The 25,174-nt window shown below is 37.2% G+C and overlaps 2 protein-coding genes across 4 annotated transcripts; one reads left to right on the top strand and one right to left on the bottom strand.

Moving 5' to 3' along the window:
* Positions 1-1,261: 1,261 nt before the first annotated feature.
* Positions 1,262-4,763, bottom strand: tmem26b (transmembrane protein 26b). Of its 2 annotated transcripts, none has more exons than XM_079594506.1 (6): positions 4,492-4,763; positions 4,229-4,325; positions 3,940-4,023; positions 3,374-3,586; positions 1,829-1,904; positions 1,262-1,725 (listed from the first exon to the last, which is right to left on the bottom strand). In XM_079594506.1, exons 1-6 carry the CDS (start codon positions 4,677-4,679, stop codon positions 1,472-1,474), a joined length of 912 nt encoding a protein of 303 aa, XP_079450632.1. In that variant the 5' UTR covers positions 4,680-4,763; the 3' UTR covers positions 1,262-1,471. The 2 variants fall into 2 exon arrangements, with proteins under 2 accessions (XP_079450632.1, XP_079450633.1); XM_079594507.1 differs by having other exon boundaries at positions 1,829-1,908; positions 3,378-3,586.
* Positions 4,764-5,146: 383 nt separating this feature from the next.
* Positions 5,147-21,313, top strand: cabcoco1 (ciliary associated calcium binding coiled-coil 1). Of its 2 annotated transcripts, XM_079596072.1 has the most exons (8): positions 5,147-5,274; positions 6,050-6,138; positions 6,347-6,516; positions 6,733-6,877; positions 7,609-7,681; positions 15,990-16,103; positions 18,332-18,478; positions 21,023-21,313. In XM_079596072.1, the coding sequence occupies exons 1-8, from the start codon at positions 5,173-5,175 to the stop codon at positions 21,104-21,106; spliced, it is 924 nt and encodes a 307-aa protein (XP_079452198.1). In that variant the 5' UTR covers positions 5,147-5,172; the 3' UTR covers positions 21,107-21,313. The 2 variants fall into 2 exon arrangements, with proteins under 2 accessions (XP_079452198.1, XP_079452199.1); XM_079596073.1 differs by lacking the exon at positions 6,050-6,138 and having other exon boundaries at positions 5,161-5,274; positions 6,351-6,516; positions 21,023-21,254.
* The last annotated feature ends 3,861 nt before the right edge of the window (positions 21,314-25,174 follow it).

Here is a 25,174-nt window from a genome sequence, read left to right as displayed (position 1 = left end):
TCCCATCATCAGCGCACCTGTTCTCACTCTAACTCTCTCAGCTCCCTTTATATGCACGCTCCCAACTCACCTTCATTGCGAAGTCTTGTTTCTGCCACGGCGTTCATTTCCAAGCGATCTATATCTTTCCAAGTATTCCTGGTTCTCCGACCCCAGCCTGTATTTCCAAGGATCCTTCACGAACGTTCTCTGCCTGCCCTGACCCGCGCCTGGTAACCACTCTGATTCCTGGATCTCCCTTGCCTGTTCCTAGTCTGCCTTGTCTCTTTGCTACATTGTGTCTTTCAATAAAATGACTGCAAATGGATCCGAATGTCTCAGACTCTCCATCACAATTATATGATAAACAGATTTAATTTAGGCTTTTTGATTCACATATAAACATTCATCAACTCACACATCAGTAAAAGGAAGCTCAAGCATGTTCACCTGACGTGCGAGAACCAATGAGGTTCATTCTCGTGTTACGCAGCACGTTTGAGCTTCAACAAGAACCAGGTTTGTTCTCGCGTGTCAAGCAGGTTCAGTTGAGCTTCTGTTTATGTTCGCTGATCAATGTTTGTGAATAAAGGCCTAAATTCAATCTGCTCATCATATGTCATGGATTAGTTTTCCGATCTCTTTATGAACTTTTTGAAGCGTCAAAGTTTCAGTCGTGTAGACTGTCAATGGAGGGATAGAAAGCTCTCAGATTTCATGGAAAAGATCTTCATTTGTGCTCTGAAGATAAATTAAAGTCTTACAGGTTTGGATCAACATGAGGGTGAGTAAATGATGACAGAATTTTTATTTTTGGGTGAACCATCCTTTTAAGTGAATGAATCAAAATCAGCCACTCATAAACTCAGCCTGCCACCTACTGGCGTAATGATGAAACCACTAATGCACAGACTAACTAACCATTGTATAAGTAAACTTTACCCACAGTTTATGTTCTTACACATGTAAACTTTTGCAAATGTTGATAATCATCAATATTTGTAGCATAAAATGTAACATAAGTTACAGCAGGTGATATTTCATGCTTGAGCTGCAATAAAATTATTATTTTTCCCATAAAGACTGAACATTTTTTTAAGTAAATTAAGAAGTAATTTATTATTTACTTATAAACATGCTCTACTGTGGGACTGTTGTTTGAACTGGCAATTGCTTGGTTCAGTCTTAAAAAAATAAATAACAGAATGAAACAGTTTATACTGTCAAATTGAAAGGATGTGTTAACTGCCTTAAAAAAAAGAACAAGCCATATTTAATTTTTCTCATGCATTTATTTTGACAACCTTATTAATAATATAAAATGTTGTACAGGTATATGCATGTATTATTGATATAGCAATAAGCTGTTTTATAACAATGTTCAAAATGTTTATCAAAATCTAATTTTTCATTAAGACTGACAATGTCAGTAATGCCAGTGAATTTGTTCAACTGCAGTTTTTTTACCCAAACAAGATCCTTTGTGCACTTCTCACGATGTGTAATCTTTGTAAATGACCCACATCCTGTAGATATTAAGCATCACTACTAGAAAGTTCTTAATGGTAAAGAAGACCAGCATTTGATGAAAGACAGAAAAAAACATCATAACTGCAAGTCGGACAATAAAGAAGGGGCCGTCTTGAAGTAAAAGGCATCCCACAATGTTCCAGATATCTGTCCTGTACTTGGAGATGAGAGAGTCATCCTGGCCTTCACAAACATCCTCAGGTTTGGTGTTCACCACTGAGAGATGCCAATGAAAAACACAGTACGAAAGAACATTACAACAATGACTCAAATTAAATTATGCATAAATATAATGTCACAACTAATATAAGGTACAGACCTGAAAAATTCAAAGGAAATTGTAGCATACTCCATGTCCAAACTGCAAGAATAATGCACGCAAAGGCTAGACTGTTCTCCCTAAACAAGGAACAGCATATGATGAAAAATTAATGACTACGAAAAATATACAGTAGACCTCATTGTCTCATACCTATAGAAGCTTGTTTCCACATCGTTTTCATTGTGTTCTGTGACTTTTTTCTAGCGATTGCAAGTTTATGTCTTGCAATTCAGATGTAAAATAACTCGCAATTGACCGTTCGCAAAGACCCGCCCCCCTTAGTTACTGTCGCTATGTCCGACAAGCTATACGCCGCTCTCATGCCACACCATGTTCTCACGCAGAGAGAAACACATCGCGGAGCAGAGAGGAGACTGACAACACGCTGACGCTGACAGACAGGACAGACCAGGTTACTTTTCGGTTACTTTTGATATTAAACATATTAAACAAAGTTTCACCTTTCAAATTTGGTCATTTAAAAAAAGAAATGTAAACAATAAATACTGTTTTGTGGCTCTTTAATGTGTCTGACAGATCGCTGTAGAGCATCAGTTAAAGCTGCTCGTGAACCGATCATCTCTTCCTTCTTGTAAATTTATAGCATCAAATAAACATGAATGAACATCAGGAGGAATGTTGTTTTAACCGCAGAAAGGCGTCAGTACACTCCGCTTTTCCAAGTTCAAATCCCCCCATGTTAACTAACTCTCCTGACTGCTTTGTCGGACAAAATGGCGGATGGCGAAGTATGATTGGTCAGATCACCTGTCAATCAAGCTCCCTGCGAAGGGTCAAATCTGACTTTTTTCTTGAAATTGCAAGGTTATCTCACAATAACCAGTGAGATTTTGCAATTCATACTTTATAACTCACAATTCTGAATGTGTATCTCATAATCCTGAGAAAAAAAGTCAGTTTTAAAATAAAATAAAAAGTTTTATATTCAAAATATCAAAATAATAATTGTGACTTTTAATATCACAATTGTGATTTTTTTTGCTTGCAATTGTGAGTTTATATCTTGCAATTCATATATTATAAATCATAATTGTGACTTTATTTTTCATAATTCTGACGAGTAAGCTCGCAATTGCAAGACAAAAACGTCAGAATGGTGAGATATATAAACACAGAACTGTGAGAACAAAAGTCAGAATTGTGAGATATTTTACATCTGAATGGCAAGACATAAACTTGGAATCGCTAGAACAAAGTCCGAATTGTGAGATATAAACAAACAAAATAATAGTCCGAGTTGTGAGTTTATATATTTTCTCCTCTCAGAATTGTGAGATATAGGAATTGTTAGATAAAAAAAGTTGCAATTACCTTTTTTTTTTTTTTATAACAAACTCATTTTGTATGGAAGTGGAAACAAGCTTCCACACAGACCACATTGAATAATAGGTTGGGTTTTATTTGATTCTATTCTCGTTTAAATCAGGAAGTAAACAGAAAGATTTAATTACACTTAGCCTACCTAACAGAAACCCATTGAGATAAAGGTGAAAATGTGGAGTATTTAGTCTTAAACAATACTTGCTTCATATCAGACAGCGTCTCACTGATGAACTCGAGGATATCAGCAGCTGTGCCCACAAAGATGAGCAACAACTGGGACATCTCATCTCTGGTGACCCCTCCAGCGATCGGTAGCAGCCACTTCCCCACTATTAGCAGGATCAGGAGGATTTGGTGAAGGGCAAGGATCCAGTCGTTGGCACAAACCGATGACAAGAATTTTAGATGGTCCTAAAATACCACCACAAAGTTACTATTCAGCTAAGAGCTGTTGCCTTCTGGAAGAACTGAGGTCAGACTTATAAAGCATGTTGTGTAAATATCATACGGTAGGTGAAGGTGTGGCGACTTCTGAACAAATAACAGTTTTTCGACAGTATACGAACCATGCGCAACCATTAACACAGGTCTTGTTTGTGTTGAGGACTGAACCCACATTTGGATTTACAAATCACCCAAGCTAATAGTTGTACTTTAAACTGAGTAAATAAACTGAAAGACTTGCAAGAGACTTATTTAAGAGATATTTCCATGGAAAACGTCTGTAATGTGGAAAGTTATGATGGTATAAAGACAGAGAGTACCTGTAAATTCATGGTTGCATTGGAAGAATTTCTCCTTTCATCAAAAAATAATTGAATGCTCTCAGGTGAATCCAGTTTGTTGCACTGCAATAAGCAACATTTCAGGCATAAAACATTAGGAAATATAATGCATTTGTCATTGTATCAGACACTGGCATTGAAATACACATTGGTTTTTATTTTTCTAAAGTTTTCTAGAGGCAGCATGAAATATGTTTGCAAAGCAGTCAAAAGCTAAAATGTATTTATAGAAGTATTATATGCGCCATTGCTTTCCCTTGGGCATTACCTTTATGTCTTCTGATCTGTTTTGCTGATGGTGCAATTCGAGGATCCATATGGTTGGTATAATACTTATGAGGAAAAACAATATTGCTGGAGAAAACCTAAGATCAGAGTTTGAGTCACTCGGCTATATATTGTCAAAATCCACTTAAATGTTTAAACCAAGTTACACTAGATGATATTTCAGGATGTTGACCCCAGAAAAGGTTCAATTTGGCTCTAGAAATTATTATACATGCAAAAAGAAATGTTGAAGTGTGTACTTACCATTTGTAATCCTTCCCTTTTCTTCTTCTCAGAGTTAAAACCATTTCAGCCACGAGGGGCAGATAGAGGATAGTTAGAAACCAGTATAAATTGTTTTTTTTCACCCATGTCACTCTCCATACACCGATGAGAGACACTAAAATAAATAATGCCCTGGTGACTACAACGCAGGTAAATTTGACAAGCATTTCAAAATACAGCTTGAGACTGGTTGAGGTAATGCGAGGAAAGTTGAGGTTTTCACTCTGAGCTCCTTGAGTCAAAGAAGCCGATGTTACCCCCCCCCCCCCCCCCCCCCCCCCCACACACACACACACACACACACACATACACATTTGGGCGGGACTTCTGTTTTGAATCTTTTAACCATGTTATATTGATTCATTTTTAGTCTTGTCTGAAAGAAAAATACAAAGTGTGTTGATTTATCCACAAGCTAATTTAATGTCACGATATGTGTCACAGTAGGCTAATTGTTTAAATAATGTATTTAATGCTTTGTTTTGTATTTAGAGTTTTTTTTATAAATATATAATTACATTATATATTATATAAATTATAATGAATTTTATATAGTTTATATAGGGTTTATATTCATTTACTAAGCTACTTTCACTTCTCTCAGGCGCGCCTCACATGCCCCGCCCACTGCTGTTTCCTAAGCAACAGTATACAGCCAACATGTCCGGAAGAGAGGTCACACGAGAGAGCGGCAAATCCTCTGAAAACTCAGAGAAAATAAAGAGAGGAGAAGAAGCAGACAAAGATGATACTCGGATCAGTGTATGTAAACTTGGCTGCATGAGTTTGGATTTAGTCTAACGTTAGTTACTCACTGGTGTTGTTTAGACGATTGCTATAGGCCTAAATTATGATAAAAAATTAAGATCTGTAGCAGATTATACGTTAGATCTCTGTTTATCTAAATAGAAAGAAAACAAAAACACTGAAACATGTAACGTTATTAATAACATTCAAAAAATTTGACATTGCATACTAATGCTTAAAAAGTTAATTAAACTTTGAACTATTTTATCCAATGTACAATAACAACCGATCTGAGTGAAAGTCAGTGTCAAAAGCAAAACAAAATTGTATGTTATATTTTTATGTTGGTATGTTTCTTATCCTAATTTCAACCATTCTAATTCACACCAAATCAAATATTAAATACAAAATTAGCTGTAAATAATGCACAAGATAGGCTACTATCACGAAACAAACACTGCCAGAATACATTGATCTGAGATTACTGTATACAGCCTCAACTGTCAGAGTAGATTTACATGTTGTGAACTTTTTCTTTTCATGCAATGTTTTACAGCTTATTTTTAGCACTGAGACGGTGTCTGCAAAGGTACTAAATTCATACATGCAGCTGCTACACTGAAAATATGAAAATTAATAAATTATTATAGAAAATTAACTTGCGGATAACTTGTGGTGAGGTCAATTTTCGTACCCTGGAGAAATGTTTTATAAGGGTAAGCTAGCTTAATTTTTAACAAAAGAAAAGTGTATTTTCTGGAAAATAGTAACCTATTATCTCATATTCTAGGACATGAAGATATCTTTTCCTCAGTGGGAACCTCTAAAGCATGACCAAATAAATATCCTTCTCAACCTGCCTGTGGACCAAGTACAGTTGTAAGTGTACAGTAATCATTACAAAAAAAATAAGCATGTGCAAGTGTGTGACCACTCTTTGAGCGACACCAGTATCATCATTTGTCAGTTAGCCTACTATAGTTAGTATTGGTAAATCTCCTTATATTCACACCATATATATTTTTTGTATCTAACTTCCATATATTATATGACTTTTATGATATAATGTATTGTCTTGCATTTTCAGACAGTTTGAGGATATACTGAATTTCAAAAAGCACCAAACATGTTTGAAAGAAGCTGCACAGTTGGAATACTTTGTCAGTGGATTTTGGTGGGCCAAAGAGATGAACTTCACTTCTCAGCAAATCTCATTTATCATGGCACTTTTGCAGCAACTACTTGACAGCATAAAAAGTAAGTGGCGTTCTCTAAAATAAAGTTTGGTTTAGTTTGAAATTCCACCATGGTTGTTGCTTTAGGTTTACTGTATTAAAAAAAAAAAAAAAAAAAAAAATTTGATTGAGAACATGGTGAGCATAGTACATATCACCTCATTTACATCATTATTTTAGAGTGCAGGCACAGATAGTGTTTGCAAATAAACACAATAAATGTTGCATTTTATTTCAGACAAACAGGCCTCATTTGCTGATAATTTCAAGGCATTTACCCAAACAGTGCTCGCCACTAGAAAGTCCCCATCAACAGAAGCTAAGGCCAGTTTTTTGTTCAACACAGATCAAATCAAAGCCATCACAGATTACTTCAAGACCAGGTTTGTCTCACAATATCACATCCATCCTTTAATTACACTCCTCTTAAATACACTATGATTTTGTTTAAGTGCACGTGTTTAATTGTTGAATATGGATTAGGTCATTCTCAACCCGTCACGCATTATTCATTGATGCAAGATGGTGCTTCGCCATTAGACAGCCGGCAACAAGCAAACTAGATTCCTTTTATGGGCTTCATAATTAATGTTATGCATAATTCATACAGCAACGGATTGTGAAGCATGCGGACTACAGTGGCGAATAACAAGCTGCAAGGAAATCATCTGTCTTTTAGAAAGCAAAAACTGCAATGGAAGAAACCCTGATGCACAGTGATGAAAAATGACATGCAATATGTGAATTATAGCAGAGCACGATTGATTTCTCTGCTTACCTGAAAGCCTCAGTAACGCTCCATTTACAAGACCTAAATTCAGACTGCTTTTTAGTGCTGGTCCATTTCCTTTACCAAGCATGTTCATTTAAAATATAAATGATTTTCTGTTATTATATATGTTATTATTCATAGTATATCACCTGAATTTTAATGCAGCATTGCAATTTGAGACATAATCATCGCAATACGAGTTGGGATTATTGTCAATCAAACACCTAAGCATTGACCATAATTACACCATTACAAACTGCTGGCACATCAAGGGTTTGAATAATGTCTACAGTTGTGACAGTATGCATATGTCTTTTCATGTATGCTTCTCTATGTGGACAGTCTTTTCCAGCACCACCGACAATATGAATTACTGTTCAGTCATAGAAGAGAGGAGCAACTCCTGAAAATAGAGGTAAGAAAACATGTAAACATGTAAAATCATAACTCAAAAATTAAATGTTGTGTTATGTCACTGAACTGTCAGGAACTGTCATTCCTAATCTAAATGTGTCAAAATGTTTTACACCAAGTTTTATGTTAGTGATGATGTCAATGGTTCTGTTGTGTTTCGTCATGCACCACGATGCACCAAATTTTAATGTGTGCATATTCAAATTGCACAAGTCGGATTTGATAGCTATTGCAGAATGGAACGTTCAGTGGGATTTTCAGTAAATAGTAAATACCAACCAATCCGCTGTTGTATGTCGCTTTGGATAAAAGCATCTGCTAAATGCATAAATGTAAACTGCACAAATGCATAAATCTGTTACTCGCACAAAGCTTAACACAAGCTGTATGGACTACTTTTATGATATAGAGTACTGGTCATGTCCATACATGTCTCCTTCATTCCATTATAGTGTAAGGCTGTATTTCCTGATAACTGAACATAAGATTTTTCACAAGACATCATGCATGCACTAAAACAATACACACAATAAATCTGGAGAGAAGATCTCAAAGAAAGATCATAGGACACCACAACTTCTGTGCAAACTTGCCCAAACTTCTCGCATTGCCCATATAATCCCCCTTCTCCCTACTCCCTCTCTTTTCCCCCTGATAGCTACGGAAGAAGGGAATGTTCAGTAGGATTTTCAGTAAATAGTAAATACCAACTAGTCGCTTTGGATTAAAGCATCTGCTACATGTATGAATGTAAATGTTAAGTTAAATTTAATCTGTTCCTTGCACAAAGCTTGGAATATATCACAAGTTGTATGGACTACTTTTATGATAGTTTTATTATTTATTTTCTGACATTTTTTGGAGATTGACAGTCCCTGGTTGCTATTCACTTTCATTGTTTTGAACATTCCTCAATTTTTTTTATTGAAAAAAATCTTTCAAAATGAAAATTAAACAGGTTTGAAACAACATGAGGGTGAATAAATTACTGTAACGGTCATGTTTTTCTGTTTAGCTATCATGGGTTCCCTGTCTCTGTCTGAATTATTTGTTGCTATGGTTTCTGATTGAATTTGGCACCTGTTCCTCGTTTCGTTGATTACTTCCGTGGAACAATTGCCTTGTACCGTACCGTCCCCCCGCCCCCCGCTGGCCTGCACTCACATTGCACTTAACATTCCTGGCCAGAGCATGCTTACATAATTTACGGTGGAACTTTTTGTTTGGAAGAAAACAGGAAGAAAAACACTTTTGCTAATAGACTGCCTAATAGATTTATAATTTATGCCGCGCAGCAATTTTTACTTTATTGTGCAGCACATATCAGAAGATTATTAGAGGCAGCTGCTATTGGTGGAAGAATTCGCAGTCTACTCGCAAACTACAATTCCTGTTCATCAATAAGGTGAGAATCAGACCCGTTATAAACCTAAATATACTAGATTGAATTCAATTAATTGAAAAGTGTACTGTCCAAGTAGTAATAGAAGATGTTTGCTGTCGTAATGATGACAGTAGCACACACAAAAGTAGTAGCCTCTTCCAAGCGGGTCATGAGCGGTTCAGCGAACTGCGCCCGTGTACTGTACGGAGCCATCACACTAGTAAAACGAACCAGACTTTGAGGGTCAAAGTCTGGTTTCATATAGCCTAGTGTGAGTATACCCTAAGCCTGACAAGAACCCAAAGCCAGAGTCCACCACAGACCCAGAGCCAAGGATAGCCGAGTGTGACCAGGTGTGTGAGACGGCTCTTATATCTGTCCAGGAGCTCGAGCCTGAGCCAATGTTCATCCTGGAGCCTGAACCTGCACCTTCTACATGTTTGGACAATGAACCACAGCCCACCGCAGACCCTGAGCCCAAGCCTGCAGAGTCTAACCAGTTGTGTGAGCCGGTAACTCTGTTCACCACAGAGGGAGTGTAAGTGGAGTGTAGGCGTGGAGTTGAGTCCATACTAACACCACTGAGGGTGAGCTGTGCCATATACACAAGGAATCCCCGCTGGTTCCATCCAGCTCCAGGTCTCCTTTCTTCTCCGCTCGTTCAGCCTAGCCTCAAGTCTCCTTCGCCGCTGTTGGTCCCGCCCAGAATCCCACTCCCTCCTCTTCTGCTGAGTCCATCCAGTTCTGTGGCCCTGTCGCTGTTGGCTCCCTTCAACTCATAGGCTCTTCCTTCAGTGGTCCAACCCAGCTACTTGGATCTGCCTTGGGCTTCCCAGTTGCCAGCCCCTCCTTGGTGTGAGGATCCCTTAGCTCCACCTCAGGCATCCGAGCCCTGGACTCCACCTCGGCTTGTCGACCCATTGTCTTCACCTTGGCTCCACCATGGTCCGTCACCCCCCAGGCTCCGCTGGGCTCTTTCATTCCCTCCAGCTCCACCTTGGTCATTCATCACCCTGGTTGTGCCTCGGACTTCTGGGCCTTAGGCTATGCCTTGTCTCTCCATCCCTTTGGCTCCACCGGGCTCTTCCTTTCCTCCAGCTCAACTGTTGTCCTCGCACCCACTTGCTCCACCCCGATCTGCAAAGCCACCGTCCCCAAACTTGTCCCGCAAGACTGTGGTTCTGCCTGGGCTCTCCAGTCCTGCGGTGTTGCCCTGGGTCTTAGTCTCCACTTCACTCCGCATGGTGCCTCAACCTCCATTGGAAGTCCCTTTGTATGGGTATCTCTCTGGCTCCTTTCACCGTCTCCTCCCTGGCTATTCCCTCAATCGTCTCCTTTGTGGGGTTTCCCTCTGTAAGCTCCTCCAAGGTCTCATCTGTTTCCTTCCCCTCCCTCCCTCCTTTGTTGGAATTTGTGGCACAAGGACGCGCCTTCCGGGAGGGGGATGTACTGTAACGTTCATGTTCTGTTCAACTATCCTGTATTCCCTGTCCGCTTTCATACATTTTTACCAAAATTTGCAGCAAAGCGGACTAAAATTCATGCTGATTGTCATAAATCATGAAGTGGTTATATGAGACTTATTAGAGAGAGTCAGAAGGCGAGTAACCCATAGAAAAGAGGCTGACCTTTCCATTGTTATTTGTTTTATTAAAATTTTAGTTTTTATTGTATTTTGTGTTCTTTATTCTTTGTGAAGCACTTTGGGTTTGAGAAAAGCGCAATATAAATAAAATGCATCATCATCATCATGTTTCTTCCATTTGATAATCAAATTGCAAATCAAATTGTTATCAGAGTCACACTGGATTACAACTGCTCGCAGAATGGAAGCTGAAGCCTCCTTCATGAAGACAGCAATTAAATCACAGGAGCTTGACGAGTCTCTATGTTGTTGGTTGCTAATTGCCATTTCTACCGATCCAACTCTATCAGATTCAAGTTCAAGTCAACTTTATTGTCAATCAAACCATGCAACACGCAGCAGACTGAAATTGCGTTTCTCCCATACTCCAATGTGCAATATTAAAACAAAACTTGACACATACTAAGTATAAACTAGATATACAGTTAACATAGGACACCACTAAACAAGTACAAAATAGATATTCAACAGATAGACAGATCAACATAGCATATGGCCTACAGTGAACTTACAGTTACCAGACTATCACAGAGTTTCAAAATATAGTCAGGTTAAGGTATTTCACTGCAGCGCATATAAGGTGCAGTATAGCAAAGTGCAATAGCAGCATGGAAATACATTTTTGTAAACTCATTCTTGTGTAAGGGGGGTATCGGCATATGTGCGTACGAGTATTTTGCAACCATTGAGATGCCTTTCCCACAGTCTCACAGGTCTTTATGTGTGTGGGTTGTGGGGGGGAAGGGGAGGGGGGTGTTGTAATGCAGTTTTCATGAGTGAGTTAGCAGTCTGATGGCTTGTGGCAAAAAGCTATTGCTGAGTCTGGTAGTCCTGCAACGCATACTGCTGTGTAGCGCTTGCCAGATGAATCATCGTCCAGAAGTCACAGCATTATGGTGTCACTCGTTGCCTAAAATCACAATTTCTTACTGAAAATAAAAGGCTTCTTGTCACTTAGTCGATACAAATTGCTGTCAGGTTTAAAGTTTTTTAGACCACAAAAAACTTTGCTTCTACACAACCGTGATGCGAAATCAACATATTGCAACAGTGATGCGACATCAACATATTGCAACATACAGTGCTTTGTTTGGTCTCAAACACCCGTTCAGTCATGTTCAGGGCTTGGTAAATTGTTTTCACTTTTCCCAGTATGACCTGTTGGGTCCCACTTTATATTAAGTGGCTTTAAGTACTATGTACTTACATTGAAATTAATAGTTTGATACAATGGACTTATTGTGTACATACATGTTTTTACATTGTACCGTACTTATATTTTTAAAATACCTGCATGTAATTACAGCTGTAATTATTGTATGTAATTACATTTGTAATTACACTGTTGACCCTTCCCTTATACCTTAACCCACCCTTATACCTAACCATACCACCACACCTGTCGCTAACCTTACCAGTATCACATCTCAATAGCAGAAAAAGTGTTTTACAATACAACATGAACACAATAAGTACATTGTACTTATTTTTCGATGTAAGTACATAGTACTTAAAGCCACTTAATATAAAGTGGGACCATTTGTTGCATTGTATGATCAGTTAACTGCAGTTTTCTCACAAAAGTCTGCATACTTCTTCAGTGTAATTGAAGCCTCTTATCAATAAAAAAAAACATTAAGTTAGTATGTACAAATATTTGTCCCAAATGTGCAACTTCTTTTGACGTAATTCTATGTAACTTTAGTTTTTACATTGTAAACTACAATCTGCTTCAGCTCCAGATTCACATTACACAATTTAGACCGGCCCCCATATAAAGTTTTAAATTCTGCCACACGTGTATTGATATGTAAAGCAGCTCTATGCTCAGAAACGTCATTTGTTGACTCTGTAGAGTAGTTTGCTTATGATTTCCTCAGAGCACTGATCATGTCCACACATGTCACTTACGTGGTGTTGAATTCCCTGATAACTGAACATTAGAATTTTCACAAGACAGCATGCATGCACCAAAACAATAAATCCATTAATCTAGAGAGAAGATCTTAAAGAAAGCAGACACTGACACTGTAACGGTCACCAGCTGGAGTGCCCTTGAGAACCACCAGAGGGCACTCTACATCAGACTATTATCACTCCCTCACAAACTACATTTTCCATAACTCACTGTCCGGACTCGGGTCACATTCACCTGTGTCTCATTATCTTGTTTAGCTCATCCCCATATAAGCCTGGTTCACCCATTCACTCACTGCAAAGTTTTGTTTGTGTCACATTTTCCCTGGTTTCCTGTCGCTTGGTTTTTGGATTTCTTGCCTGTTCCATGGATTATTCTCTTGCCTCTGACCCCTGCCTGTTTTGTTTTGTTTGTTTGTTTGTCTGTACTGCCTACCTGTGTTTTGACCCATTGCCTGTACTTTGGATTACGCATTTGGATTGCCCATAAATAAAGCTGCATTTGGATCTCACTTTCGAGCCTCGGAGCAGTTTCATGACAGACACCATGTCCATGAGCCCCCTCTCCCCTACTCCCACTTCTTTCCACCTGGCTCAAGTCACTGAAAGTTCACTAAGACTTTCAATATGAACGAATAGAGCGTTCTTCCATCAATTACTCACTCTGTCCTTCCAAACCTCCAAGACCTTTACTCATCATTGAAACACAAATGATTATTTCTAATGAAAACTGAGAGATTTGTGTCCATTTAAAGTCTATTCACCCAAAACTCAGACGCTTCGAATTGTTCATAATCCATATGAATCGAGCTGTTTAATCGTCTTCTGAAGAGATACGATCAAACAGATTTAATTTAGGTATTTACTCTTATATAAACATTGATCAGCTAACATATATAATACATACAAAATCAAATATGGTAAACAGAAGCTCAACCATACTTGCTTGACATGCGAGAATTAACCTTATTGGTTCTTGCACATCAAGCATGCTTGAGCTCAAATGTACGTTCGCTGATCAACATACATTACATTATTGCATTATTGCATTATCTCTTCCTAGTCCATCTGTTCTGTCTCTCCCCAGTCTGTATATGCTCTGTTTAATTTCTGTATCTATAAAGCCCCTCCTTCCGAAAAAGCGTAAGTGCTCTGATTGGTCCGCTGGAACAGTGTGTTGTGATTGGTCAATCTCTTCGAGCGTGTTTTGGAAATGTCACGCCCCTTAGTATATCCGTGAGTTTTAACCAAACGTCAACCTCCCTGTCTCTCTCTTGAACCCAACACGGAAGTGAATTAAATCACGGAATCAATTCATCGACTGGCCGCTTGAGGCTGGCTGCAGAAGTGAGTCAAATCTGTATCTCCCCCATGTTAAAATGCCCAACTTTACAGCAGAAAAAAACATGTTTACAGCCTGGTTCTCTATGTGGCTTTGGTCTATACAGCTAATTTTGCCCTTCATAACAATTGTGAGGGGGGTGCATTTTTTTATAACTCACCCGTTTAGTTGATTAATATTTAAAGTTCTGCAAAATTAAGGGTGTGTCCACTTTTGAGTGACAGGTGGATTCCCGATGATGTCAATGCTAGCCGGTTAGCCGTCACGTCACCTCAGCAAATTCCAGCCGCTGAACTTGCCATCTCTGCCGTGTTTGTGCTTTTTTTCGGGATTATTTCAAATAATTTAATACACCCATTACTTCGCCCACGGCTTTGGATTCCCTCGTTGTCGTCGAGTATCGTTCAAGAGGACAACCAGCGCTGTATTTCAGTTGTTTTCCTCTGTGAACATGCACTAATGGATGTCTGACAATTTCGTTCGCGATAGGTGGGCGTGGTTTCAGATAGCCAGGCTCCTCAGCTCCGCCTCTTTGCCCATATTCTGTTATCCGACGAGCGGTGACGCGAGGCGAAGATGGCGAGGGCCGGCTCCGCCCACTTTAGGCTTCAAAAATGCTCTTCAGAAACCTACGGGTGACGTCACGGACACTACGTCCATATTTTTTTACAGTCTATGGTTTTAACACACTTCTAATGCAAATCAACCAGGTCTCGCGCCTTTTTTGCGTATGCCTTGGGTGGGAATTATTTAAATGAGGAATATTGTCACGTGTTCGTTTCTGTAAGAAAACACACGACTTACTAAAGGTGTTTCAGGGAGTTCAGAAACAGTGCGCACTGATATAGAGAATAACTCCAATTTGAGTGACTCCGTGCTTTGTAACTTTGCAGACCTTTTTCATACTCAAAGAGCAATATTACACACTAAAGAAATTAGAAAAAATGTAAACTTTAAGTGCAAGTAAAAGATCTATATACCATCTCCCATGCCATTGGACTCCTTCATTGGGCCAATGATTGGTCAAAAACATGGGTTGTCATTTCTCTCTCTGAATTTCAGCTTGAGCAGAAAATCTGCCTTCCATCTGATTTGCTCATCCATAATTAACACGTAATGATCGTGCTCTGAGTACACTTTCAAAATGTTAAGCCAGAGCAATATAACCAATCGTTTTATTCCAATTACATCAATATCTCTGTGTGCACGGTTCATATCTGAGATCTGTAATACTGGAAGAGATTACATCAAAACTCAAGGCTCAGATTTGTTTAGTGTCTGAAATTGCTTTATGCTGTAGAATACAAATAATGATAGCCGCAGTTGAGCATCTTACAGTGAACATCAAATACAGAATCTAGGTCACTGATATCTGCCACCGAACACCATGTAACAGAACCATTTTTATTTGTTTCGAAAGGGACTTCAAAGCACATTTTGAATATGAATATACTTGTCATTCCCTTCAGTTTATCGGATCAAGATGTTTTACGAATAAAACCAAAGCAAAACAGGACAATGAATTGCAGCCGGCATTCTATTTTTAGTCCTGTTAATATGATACCGTTGACATTAATTTGTTTATTGCTTGAGATGGAACACGCATGAATCATGTTATTGGGGAATAATGGGAAACAATGCAGTAATAAAAGAGCATTGTTCTACTCCCCTGCTTTAATTCGGAATTGTAATTATGTTCAGTATACAAACCACAAGGCTCTTTGTTTTTGTTAGTGTTCTAGTTTTGGATTCTGGGTGAAGGGCCTCCTGCCAAATGAACAGTAAAATGTTCCAGCCAAATGAAGAGAAAATGTAACTCGGCTGTTAATGCAGGCCTAAAGCGCCTCAGATCCACCGCACAAAATTAAGCCGACTGTACACTATGCCAGTTATTAAGACTAATTACCAAATAAGGTTGGTTTTATTTTGCAATAAAGTCTGCAATTTCCTATTTAAAGTTGGGTGAAATAACCCTCAATGAGATTTTAATGGATTTTAAAAGGTTGGGTCTTTTGTTTCAGAAATGCATTGAGTCGATCGACCCAGCTGACTTTGCCGTCCCGTTGGAAGAGGGCATGCCCACTGATCTGTACTTCCATTATGTGGATCCCCCACGTGTCCAAACGCCCGAGAAGGTAAAATGTTGTTAAGAAAAATGCGCCATCCAAAACTCTTCTAATGTATTTGGCTCGCAGTAAAATGTTGTATTCTTTTTGTGGTTCGGATTTTTGCTCGGAATTACCCTTTCAGAGAAGATGCGTTTCACGTGTTTCTCATTTTCAGAGGAAACAAAAATCTGCTTCCAAGTATGACTAACCTTTTTCCCTAACAGACACTGCGCTGTACAGCTGGAGAACATAGACTGTACTGAGCAGAGGGAATCGTATTTTATAGCGGGAGGATTACATCATAGCTCAATTTCTATCTTTACATTTTTCTTCAGTCCCCCAGAGGAGTTTCTTTTGCAACTATTTCTGTATTCGTGTATTTTTAATGATTTAGTTCTGTAGTACAGAACATGAAAATGGTCAAAACTGCCTATATAAAAACACCATTCAAATTACACTCGCCTCCATTCGACTTTCCCACAGGCATGGAAAATCAGGGATTTCCAGGGAAGAAGTCATGAAAATTAATAATATAATAAAAGGCATGGGAATTTATGTCAGTATTACCTTTCTGTAGTTGCCCAAGCTTTCCTTTGCCGTCTCAAATCAACCCGTAATATGTAATGACCACTTCATGATTCAATCAATTACTGATATTAAAATGAAGTTCCATCCAACAGTTTTTATTGGACATGTTGCTGGAGTAAATTGGTTGCATATTTTAGAATATTTTGAGGTAGAATTTGCACTTTGTGTGTGCTATCTCTTCAAATTTATTATTTTTTATTTAAATCATAATACAAAATAAAAAATAATCCTTATTGAGGAAAAAGCTTTGGTCAAAAGGCGTGGGAACTCAACCGCAGAATCTCATTAGAATGCAGTTTGCCGTTTCCTGGAAGTGTGTGTTGTTCAGAAAATGGCCACATGTAGGTGCTGTGCTTCTATTTATGGTTTTATGATTTCCCACACAAGATACTTCAGTTCTGCCTTTCCACATGAATGCTCAATACATATCCTCATTATTCCTTGCTGCTGTTACATTAAAAGCTAAGAAAAATAAATAACTTTTAATGTCAATAACTAAAAGGATTAGCATGAATCATATGCCATATTTTAAAATAAGGTATTTTTACCTATTTTGATTTTCACTGTACTCATTCATTTAGTCTTGTATTGATTAACCTGGTTTTGCCATCACCATTTACATGCAGAAAGGCAGATGTGGAGAATGTGCTTAAAAGGATAGGTCAGCCAAAACTCATTTATTATTTACTCACCCTCATTTCTTTCTAAACCTACATGCTGTTTTTATTTAGACACAAAATCAGAATTTTGAGAATCTTCATGCTGCTCTATACAAAGATTACACTATGTATGTAGGCCTGTCGCAATTATTGATTTATCATCTGATGATCGTGGTAATTCAATCTAATCACAATTATTTGATATAGCAATAATTGTGTAGTTTAAATTTTAATCACATTTTTGCCAAAGAACATACGAAATTAAGGTTTTCAGGTTTTAATCAGACTGCATTATATTATATTATATTATTATATTATATATTATTTTATATTATAAGTGCTGTCAAAAAAATTAATCATGATTAATTGCATCTAACAAAAGTTTGTTTATATAATGTGTATATACATATTTTATTATATTAATTTATATATATTATATACATACATATATATGTGTGTGTGTGTGTGTGTGTGTGTGTGTGTGTGTGTGTGTGTGTGTGTGTGTGTGTGTGTGTGTATGTGTGCACATATTATATTATATAAACACAAACTTTTATGTTAGATGCGATTAATCACGATTTGACAGCACTAATAGTTTAGTTTAATCAGACTGCCTTATATTATATTATAATTATATTTATTATATTATAGTATATTATATTGTATAATATTATAATGTATTATATTATATTATAATATATTATATTATTATAATTTTTATTATATTAAATCATATTATCATATTTTTTTTAATTGGGCTATTATTGGGTTTACATTAGGCTTTTTGTATGTGACATGAACAAAACTATTAAATTATTAATCGCAATTATTAGTATGACAGTTGAACATCAGCACGAAATTCTATTAAATGTGCTGAACGTGATAATGCTTTATAAAATCTGCTTCATTTCCACGGATGAAACATTTCGTGTTTGAAATGACATGAAGGTGAATAAATCATGGCAGAATTTTCATTCATGGGTGAACTATTTCTTTAAATGACCCCAGGGCACGGAGGAATCTCACGAGGAGAACACGGAAGAAGCTGGAAAAGCTGAGCCGGAAGAAAGTCCCGAGAATCACGTGGGCTTCAGCGTGGAAGATGTTCAAGAGGTGTTGGGGGAGATGACCCAGGAGATGTTAGCAAAACTGCAGGTATACACCCTTGAGCAAACAACAAGCCTTCTATAACAACAGCCTGTTTATAAGAATAACACACTGATTACTACCAACACAAAGAGAGAGACAGCGGTTTTCATTCGCATTAGTCAGTTTCCACAAGAATTACATTCATGGCTTGAGGGCAGGAATATCACAGATAGCATTAATAAAACATCTTAAAAGGCAAATAATGAAAAACAGACTATGTATCGGAACAGCATTTCTGAAAATATCATGGTTCCGCTCATATTCTCCCACAAACCTCCACCCACAGTGTGATTACGCCAAGAAAGAAAAAAGAATCCAAAATTAAAACCTGAATAATAACGCTCTCCTGCTTAATATCATTGGTATTCTCTGCATAACGTAAAGTACATTTGACAGCTGCTGGCAGATATCGTGATTCATTTTACGCTAGACTTAAGGTGGAATTGAATTACCGCGACTGCAACGATTGCACAAAAACAACCAGGGAGTTTGCTAAATTGTGTCATCTCTATCGCAAGTTTTTACACGCCAAATGTTCGGGAGGTTTGAGAAGGAAAAGGTCGCCGTGGGCCGCGCTCGAGACCTGAGCAGAAGGGGGGCCAGAAAGACACAAGTCATTTTTCACTTTGATGGGATTAATGATTATGGGGGTCATTCAATTCTCCTGCCATGTTCCATGAAGACCTCTGTCGTCTGTGTGACAAGCCTTTATTTCAAATGGCGAACGCTCTGTAATTTGAGAGCCCATTTGTAGTGGCTTGTGTGTGCATCTCACATCTGAGTGATACGCTTTAGAGCCGCCGCTATTTCCATCAATTCTCCTGGGCTTTTCCTCTCCGTTTAATGTCAGAGGAAGGTCAATTACATATATCACTTTGCTAAATATAACCTCGTGCAAATTGATTGGTAAAAATCTTGCTGCTTCAATAGATTCTATTGCGTTGTTGTTTTGTTCTATGCTAATTGTAACCAGTATGGCTCGGGGGATATGAAATCACTGTGAAGCGTGCTTAATATCACAGCCATACACGTTCAGTTTGAAGTGTTTGCTACATCCATATTTATTCTTTTCCGTTTTGCTTCCTTTTTTTTTTCCCCTCCCTTGAATATTATTCTTGTTTCAAAAGTTCCCAGGAATGCCACGACTCTGTGGATCTCATCATACCTAATATGGTAGAAACACTGAAAATTACAAATGCTGGAATTACTGAGAATGACTTCCTTACCAATAACATTACCATTCCAGATGTGGACCAGAGGCATTCAATATGCCTTTGTGCTGCACGGGGAACTTCACTGCACAAAATGTGTTGTGCGTTTTCATTTAAAGCTGGAACATTGCGTACCAATATGCACGTACAATAGATCGTCATTGGATGTCACAAACCTTTCAATATAAGATCAAGGTGAAAAAACAGTCAAGACTATTTTTTAGGACTATTATTCCGTTATAATTTATGTTTATTCTATTGGGGTTGTGCCTGAGGGTTTATTTATTTCTATTGTAAAATACACATTATACTCAAAGGTGATTATTATTTCTTTAATACAATAATGGAATTCAATAATACTATGATAATAATCTATACAATAATATATATATATATATATATATATATATATATATATATATATAAATCAGCACCAATAAAATAAAATATATAAAAAGTGGAATTTAGTATAAAAACAATCAAGCCAATTTTAGGACCATTATTTTTGTTTATTTATATTAATTAATTTTACATTGAGACATGATGTATTATCATTTCTGTAATATTTTCTTGGTATTTTATTCATGAGGGTTTATTTATTTATTTACATTTATTTATTTATTTTCATTTTTATCACAGGTGATTATCATTACTGTAATATAATAATATAATATAATACAATAATAATATTATCATAAAAATCTATACAATAATTTTTTGGGGCAAAATCAGCACCAATAGAAGGCCAAAAAAACTATAATGACTGGAATTTAGTATAAAAACAATGTTTAGTTTTTTAATTAATTGTGTACGCGTGTGTGTGTGTGTATGTGTGTGTGTGTGTGTGTGTGTGTGCGTGTGTGTGTGTGTCTGTGTGTTTTATGTGACATTATGTTTTCTCATTTCTGTGGCATTGTATTCATGAGTATTTAATTTCATTCTTCATTAGATTTTCATTATCATTACTGAAATATAATATAATAATATATTATGCAATAATACTATTCAAATTATACAATATAAAGTATATTATTTGTAAAATCGGCACCAATTAAAGGGCATTAAATCGTTAAAAAATATATAATAATGAGATGTTTTTTCCAGTACTATAATGAGAATCATGGGGAGCAGATGTACTGATATGTCATGAAAATAATTTCACAATGCAAAACAGTTTTAATAGTCATCCAATAGGCTTCACTTTTTTGAAGCAAAATAGTTTTTTTTTGTGTGCTTTGGGGCTGAAATATGACCCCCACCCCATGATTCACTCATCTAATCTCCACCCTGGATCAGTTTGGCGTTTTTAAGGATGTACAAATTCTTGTGTGTTCGACAGGCCGACTTCACAGAGAAGCTGCGAGTTCATGAGGAGACCTACATCTCGAGGTTAGAACGACTTCAAAAACGCTCTTGCAAATAGCACTGATGAGACGCCAAGAGGATTTCCCACCAGTATTTATTCATTCAAATCCTAAAATAAAACAGAATATGCCGCTCGCGGTTTATACAGCCGCATACTCTTAATTTACTGTCAAATGTATCCACTTTGGTTTCACTTACGTCCAGCAAAATTGCTTCATCAGTTTGTACGATGTTGATAATAGATTAAATAAATGACTTTATGGTGACATTCTTGATTTATTCAGCAAGATAAAATGATGAATATGAAATGCAGGATCATATTCATGGTAGTCAAAAAGGGAACAGAATATCTAATTAAGTTGTTTGTAGAAGGTTTTTGTGGCACCTTTCCCACAAGTCATTAGCTGTCTGAAAGTAGCCCAGCGCTATGGCAACGCTGCGTAACTCAACCTAAATAGCTGAGTTGCCATATAAAGTGATGTATTATTAAAGCTGAATAGTGACTTTTCCACTGCATTTGAGAAAACCCACATACAACTATAAATATAACCGGCAGTATGAAAGAATGCTGATCATTTTCTATCTCTCTGCTCTTATTTGCCGAGCACGATTATTTCACATCATCACAAAGACATCCTGCATATGCAATGCCATCAAAGATTATTGTTATTATTATAAAGATTAATTATTAATGTCATTCCTATTATTAAAGGTCTCACTATACTTGTACTCAAACAGATTGTGACTGATGGAAAAAAAATGGTTCATTTAATCAGAGCAATATCAAATTACAGCAATATTCCTCCACGGCTGTGTGTTTTTTACGGGCTGTTGATTTAGCTCTTCATTAGCCTTTCAGCCCTCATGATGACATGTAAAGTTAGCTGCGTACACGGGATGCCTTGAGAACATGTTCAAACAGTTTGAGTGTTGCTTTGGAGCCGTTTTTTTTGTTTTGTTTTGTTCCCAAACTGATTGATAGAGTAATTCCTGAGCCAGGAGCTGGATGACCTTTCAGCTCATAGACAACAACAGTCTCTCTTCTGTCCAATCGAGGACAAAAATGACTTCCTACTTGCTGTAGAACAACAAAAATGCTATAAGGTTTACTTTGAAACTGGTGTTTAACTCATAACTCATGTTTATAAGGTCATCTATATGTTAGTGTTCACCTAAAAGTTAACAAATGCTGCCAACCAATATTGAACTATGAAAAAATACTGAGAAAATGTGCCATTCAAAGGCATATGCTAATTTATGTTCAATCAAATGCTCTTTGCCGGATATCACCTGTGATGACTTAAAATTTTCCGGACTATAAGTCGCTTCGGAGTATAAGTCGCATCAGTCAAAAAATGCGTCACGAAGAGGAAAAAAACATATATAAGTCGCACTGGACTATAAGTCGCATTTATTTATTTCTCAAAATCCAAGAACAGACATTTAATCTGGAAAGGCAAGTTATTCAACTACACAATAGTACACAGAACAACAGGCTGAATAGGTGTCCGGTATGTTAATGTAACACATTAACAGTTATTCAGCTACACAATAGCATAAAGAACATATACCTGGGAGGCTGAATAGGCTAAATTACCATAAGCCAGCGAGTCCAACAAGCAAGTTACCGATAAGCAAGTTCACCAAGCTCCCGCGATCTCATTCCACATCACTAAATACATTGAATTCTTCCTCGGTGTCGCTTCTGAACAACTCCGCTAACTAGAGCGCCCTCTCGCGGCTGTAGACGGTAATGTTTTCTCTTGGTTCATCTCAGTCAGTATGAATTCATTTTGATATATAAGTCGCACCTGACTATAAGTCGCAGGACCAGCCAAACAATGAAAAAAAGTGTGACGTATAGTCCGGAAGATACGGTAGTATAGATCATGGTTGTAACGTTAATTTAATGCGATTGGCAATTTAAACCAATAATTGATATTCATTACATTATATTTCTACTTCCTGTTTCAACAGGGATAGTTCACCCAAAAATTCCTAAACCAAACCGTTTCTTGTCCTCATTGACTTCCATAGTACAATCTTAACCTGATTATGCATAATAAACCGACAATGCACATGATCATGTAAACACGTTACCCGTTTTCCTTTATCGGAGGATATATATATCGCAAACTCAGACTCTTTCTTAACCCAGAGAATGATAAAAGTGCTCTCATCTCATGTACAGGAGAATAAATGGTATCCATTCAAAATGCTGCATCTGTAACTGCACGAGAGGAGAACACATGAGCCGTAAGTTTCCCGCTGACGCTTTGAAATTATTTTTTTTTATGGTTTATTTAACATCACAACCGACATAACAAACGAAGAGTCAGATACACAAATTATTACGTTTTGACATCACTACCGGGAAATAACCTGATTTATTAATAATGTCTTGTAAACACAGTTTAATTGTGTTGTCGGGTTATTGGTTTGCATCTAAACCCGGACAGCAGGTTATTTTTAAGTTATCAGCGTTCTGGTGTGCATATAAACGTGCTCAATGTTTTTTTTTTTTCTATACTATGGAAGTCAATGGGGACCAGCAACTGTTTGGTCTCCAACATTCTTTATAATACCTTAATTTATGTTTAACAGAAGAATTAAGTTTATGCAGGTTTAGAGCAACTTGAGGGTGAATAAATGACAGAATTTTATTTAAAAACATTTATTTGGAGGGTGGGGTTACTTACTTATGGTACAACCATAAGTCTGAGTGGACATGCATGACATGCGGAGTTCCTCAAGGCTCAATTCTTGCGCCAACTCCTATTCAACATGTACACGCTCCCAATGAGCCAAATAATGAGAAAGAGCCAAATTGCTTACCACAGCTATGCAGACGACACACAGATCTACTTAGCCCTATCGCCTAACGCCTAAAGCCCCATTAACTCCCTGTTCCAATGCATTGATGAAGTAAACAGTTGGATGTGCCAAAACTTTCTTCAGTTAAACAAAGACAAAACTGAAGTCATTGCGCTTGGAAACAAAGATGAAGTTCTCAAGGTGAACGCATACCTTCCCTCTAGAGGTCAAACAACTAAAAATCAAGTCAGGACTCTTGGTGTGTCTCTAGAGTCAGACCTTAGCCTCAGTAGTCATGTCAAAGCAATAACTAAATCAGCATACTATCATCTGAAAAATATTGCAAGAATGTTTCCAGTCAAGACTTAGAGAAACTTGTGCATGCTTTCATCACCAGCAGGGTGGATTATTGTAATGGACTCCTCACTGGCCTTCCCAAAAAGACCATAAGACAGTTGCAGGTTGTACAGAACGCTGAGCAGAACCAGAAAATATGAACACATCACACCAGTCCTCAGGTCTTACACTGGCTCCCAGTTACATATAGGATTGATTTTAAAGTATTATCACTGGTATATAAATAATTTAATGGCCTAGGACCTCAATACATTGCAGATATGCTCATTGAATATAAACCCAACAGATCACTCAGATCATTAGGATCACATCAGCTAGAAATACCAAGGGTTCACTCAAAGCACGGCGCTATTAGCGCTATTAGCTACTATGCCAGCCGCACCTGGAACCAGCTTCCAGAAGAGATCAGGTGTGCTCCTACTGTAGTCACATTCAAATCCAGACTCAAAACACTTCTGTTTAGCTGTGCATTTACTGAATGAGCACTGTGCCACTGTTCGTCCGACTGCTTGTACTGTATTTTATTTTATTTTTTATTCCAAACTGTTTTAATTATTCGTATTTATTTTGATTATTTAAATTTCCTTTATGTAAAGCACTTTGAATTACCACTGTGTATGAAATATGCTATATAAATAAACTTGCCTTGCCTTACTATACCTTTAAATATGTAAAAAAATAATAATAGGATAATTCTTGTAATTTGTCTTGTCAATTGTCAAAAAAAATATTACTAATACATTTATATGTTTTAATTAGTAATAAATAACTATTATTAATAATTTAATAATAATTTACTGTAAAATAATAATATTAATTTACTGATGGCTAAAGACAATATTAATAATAGGATATTTTTGGGAATGTGAGGTTTTACAGTCATTAATGAATCATTTCAGGACTTTTGAGGAGACATGCATGACTGCGTTCCTTGGTCCTTTTAATGTAGAGGATG

The sequence above is a fragment of the Phoxinus phoxinus genome (assembly GCF_949152265.1).
Source record: "Phoxinus phoxinus genome assembly, chromosome: 21".
Taxonomy (NCBI): domain Eukaryota; kingdom Metazoa; phylum Chordata; class Actinopteri; order Cypriniformes; family Leuciscidae; genus Phoxinus; species Phoxinus phoxinus.
This window is presented reverse-complemented; position numbering and strand designations above follow the sequence as displayed.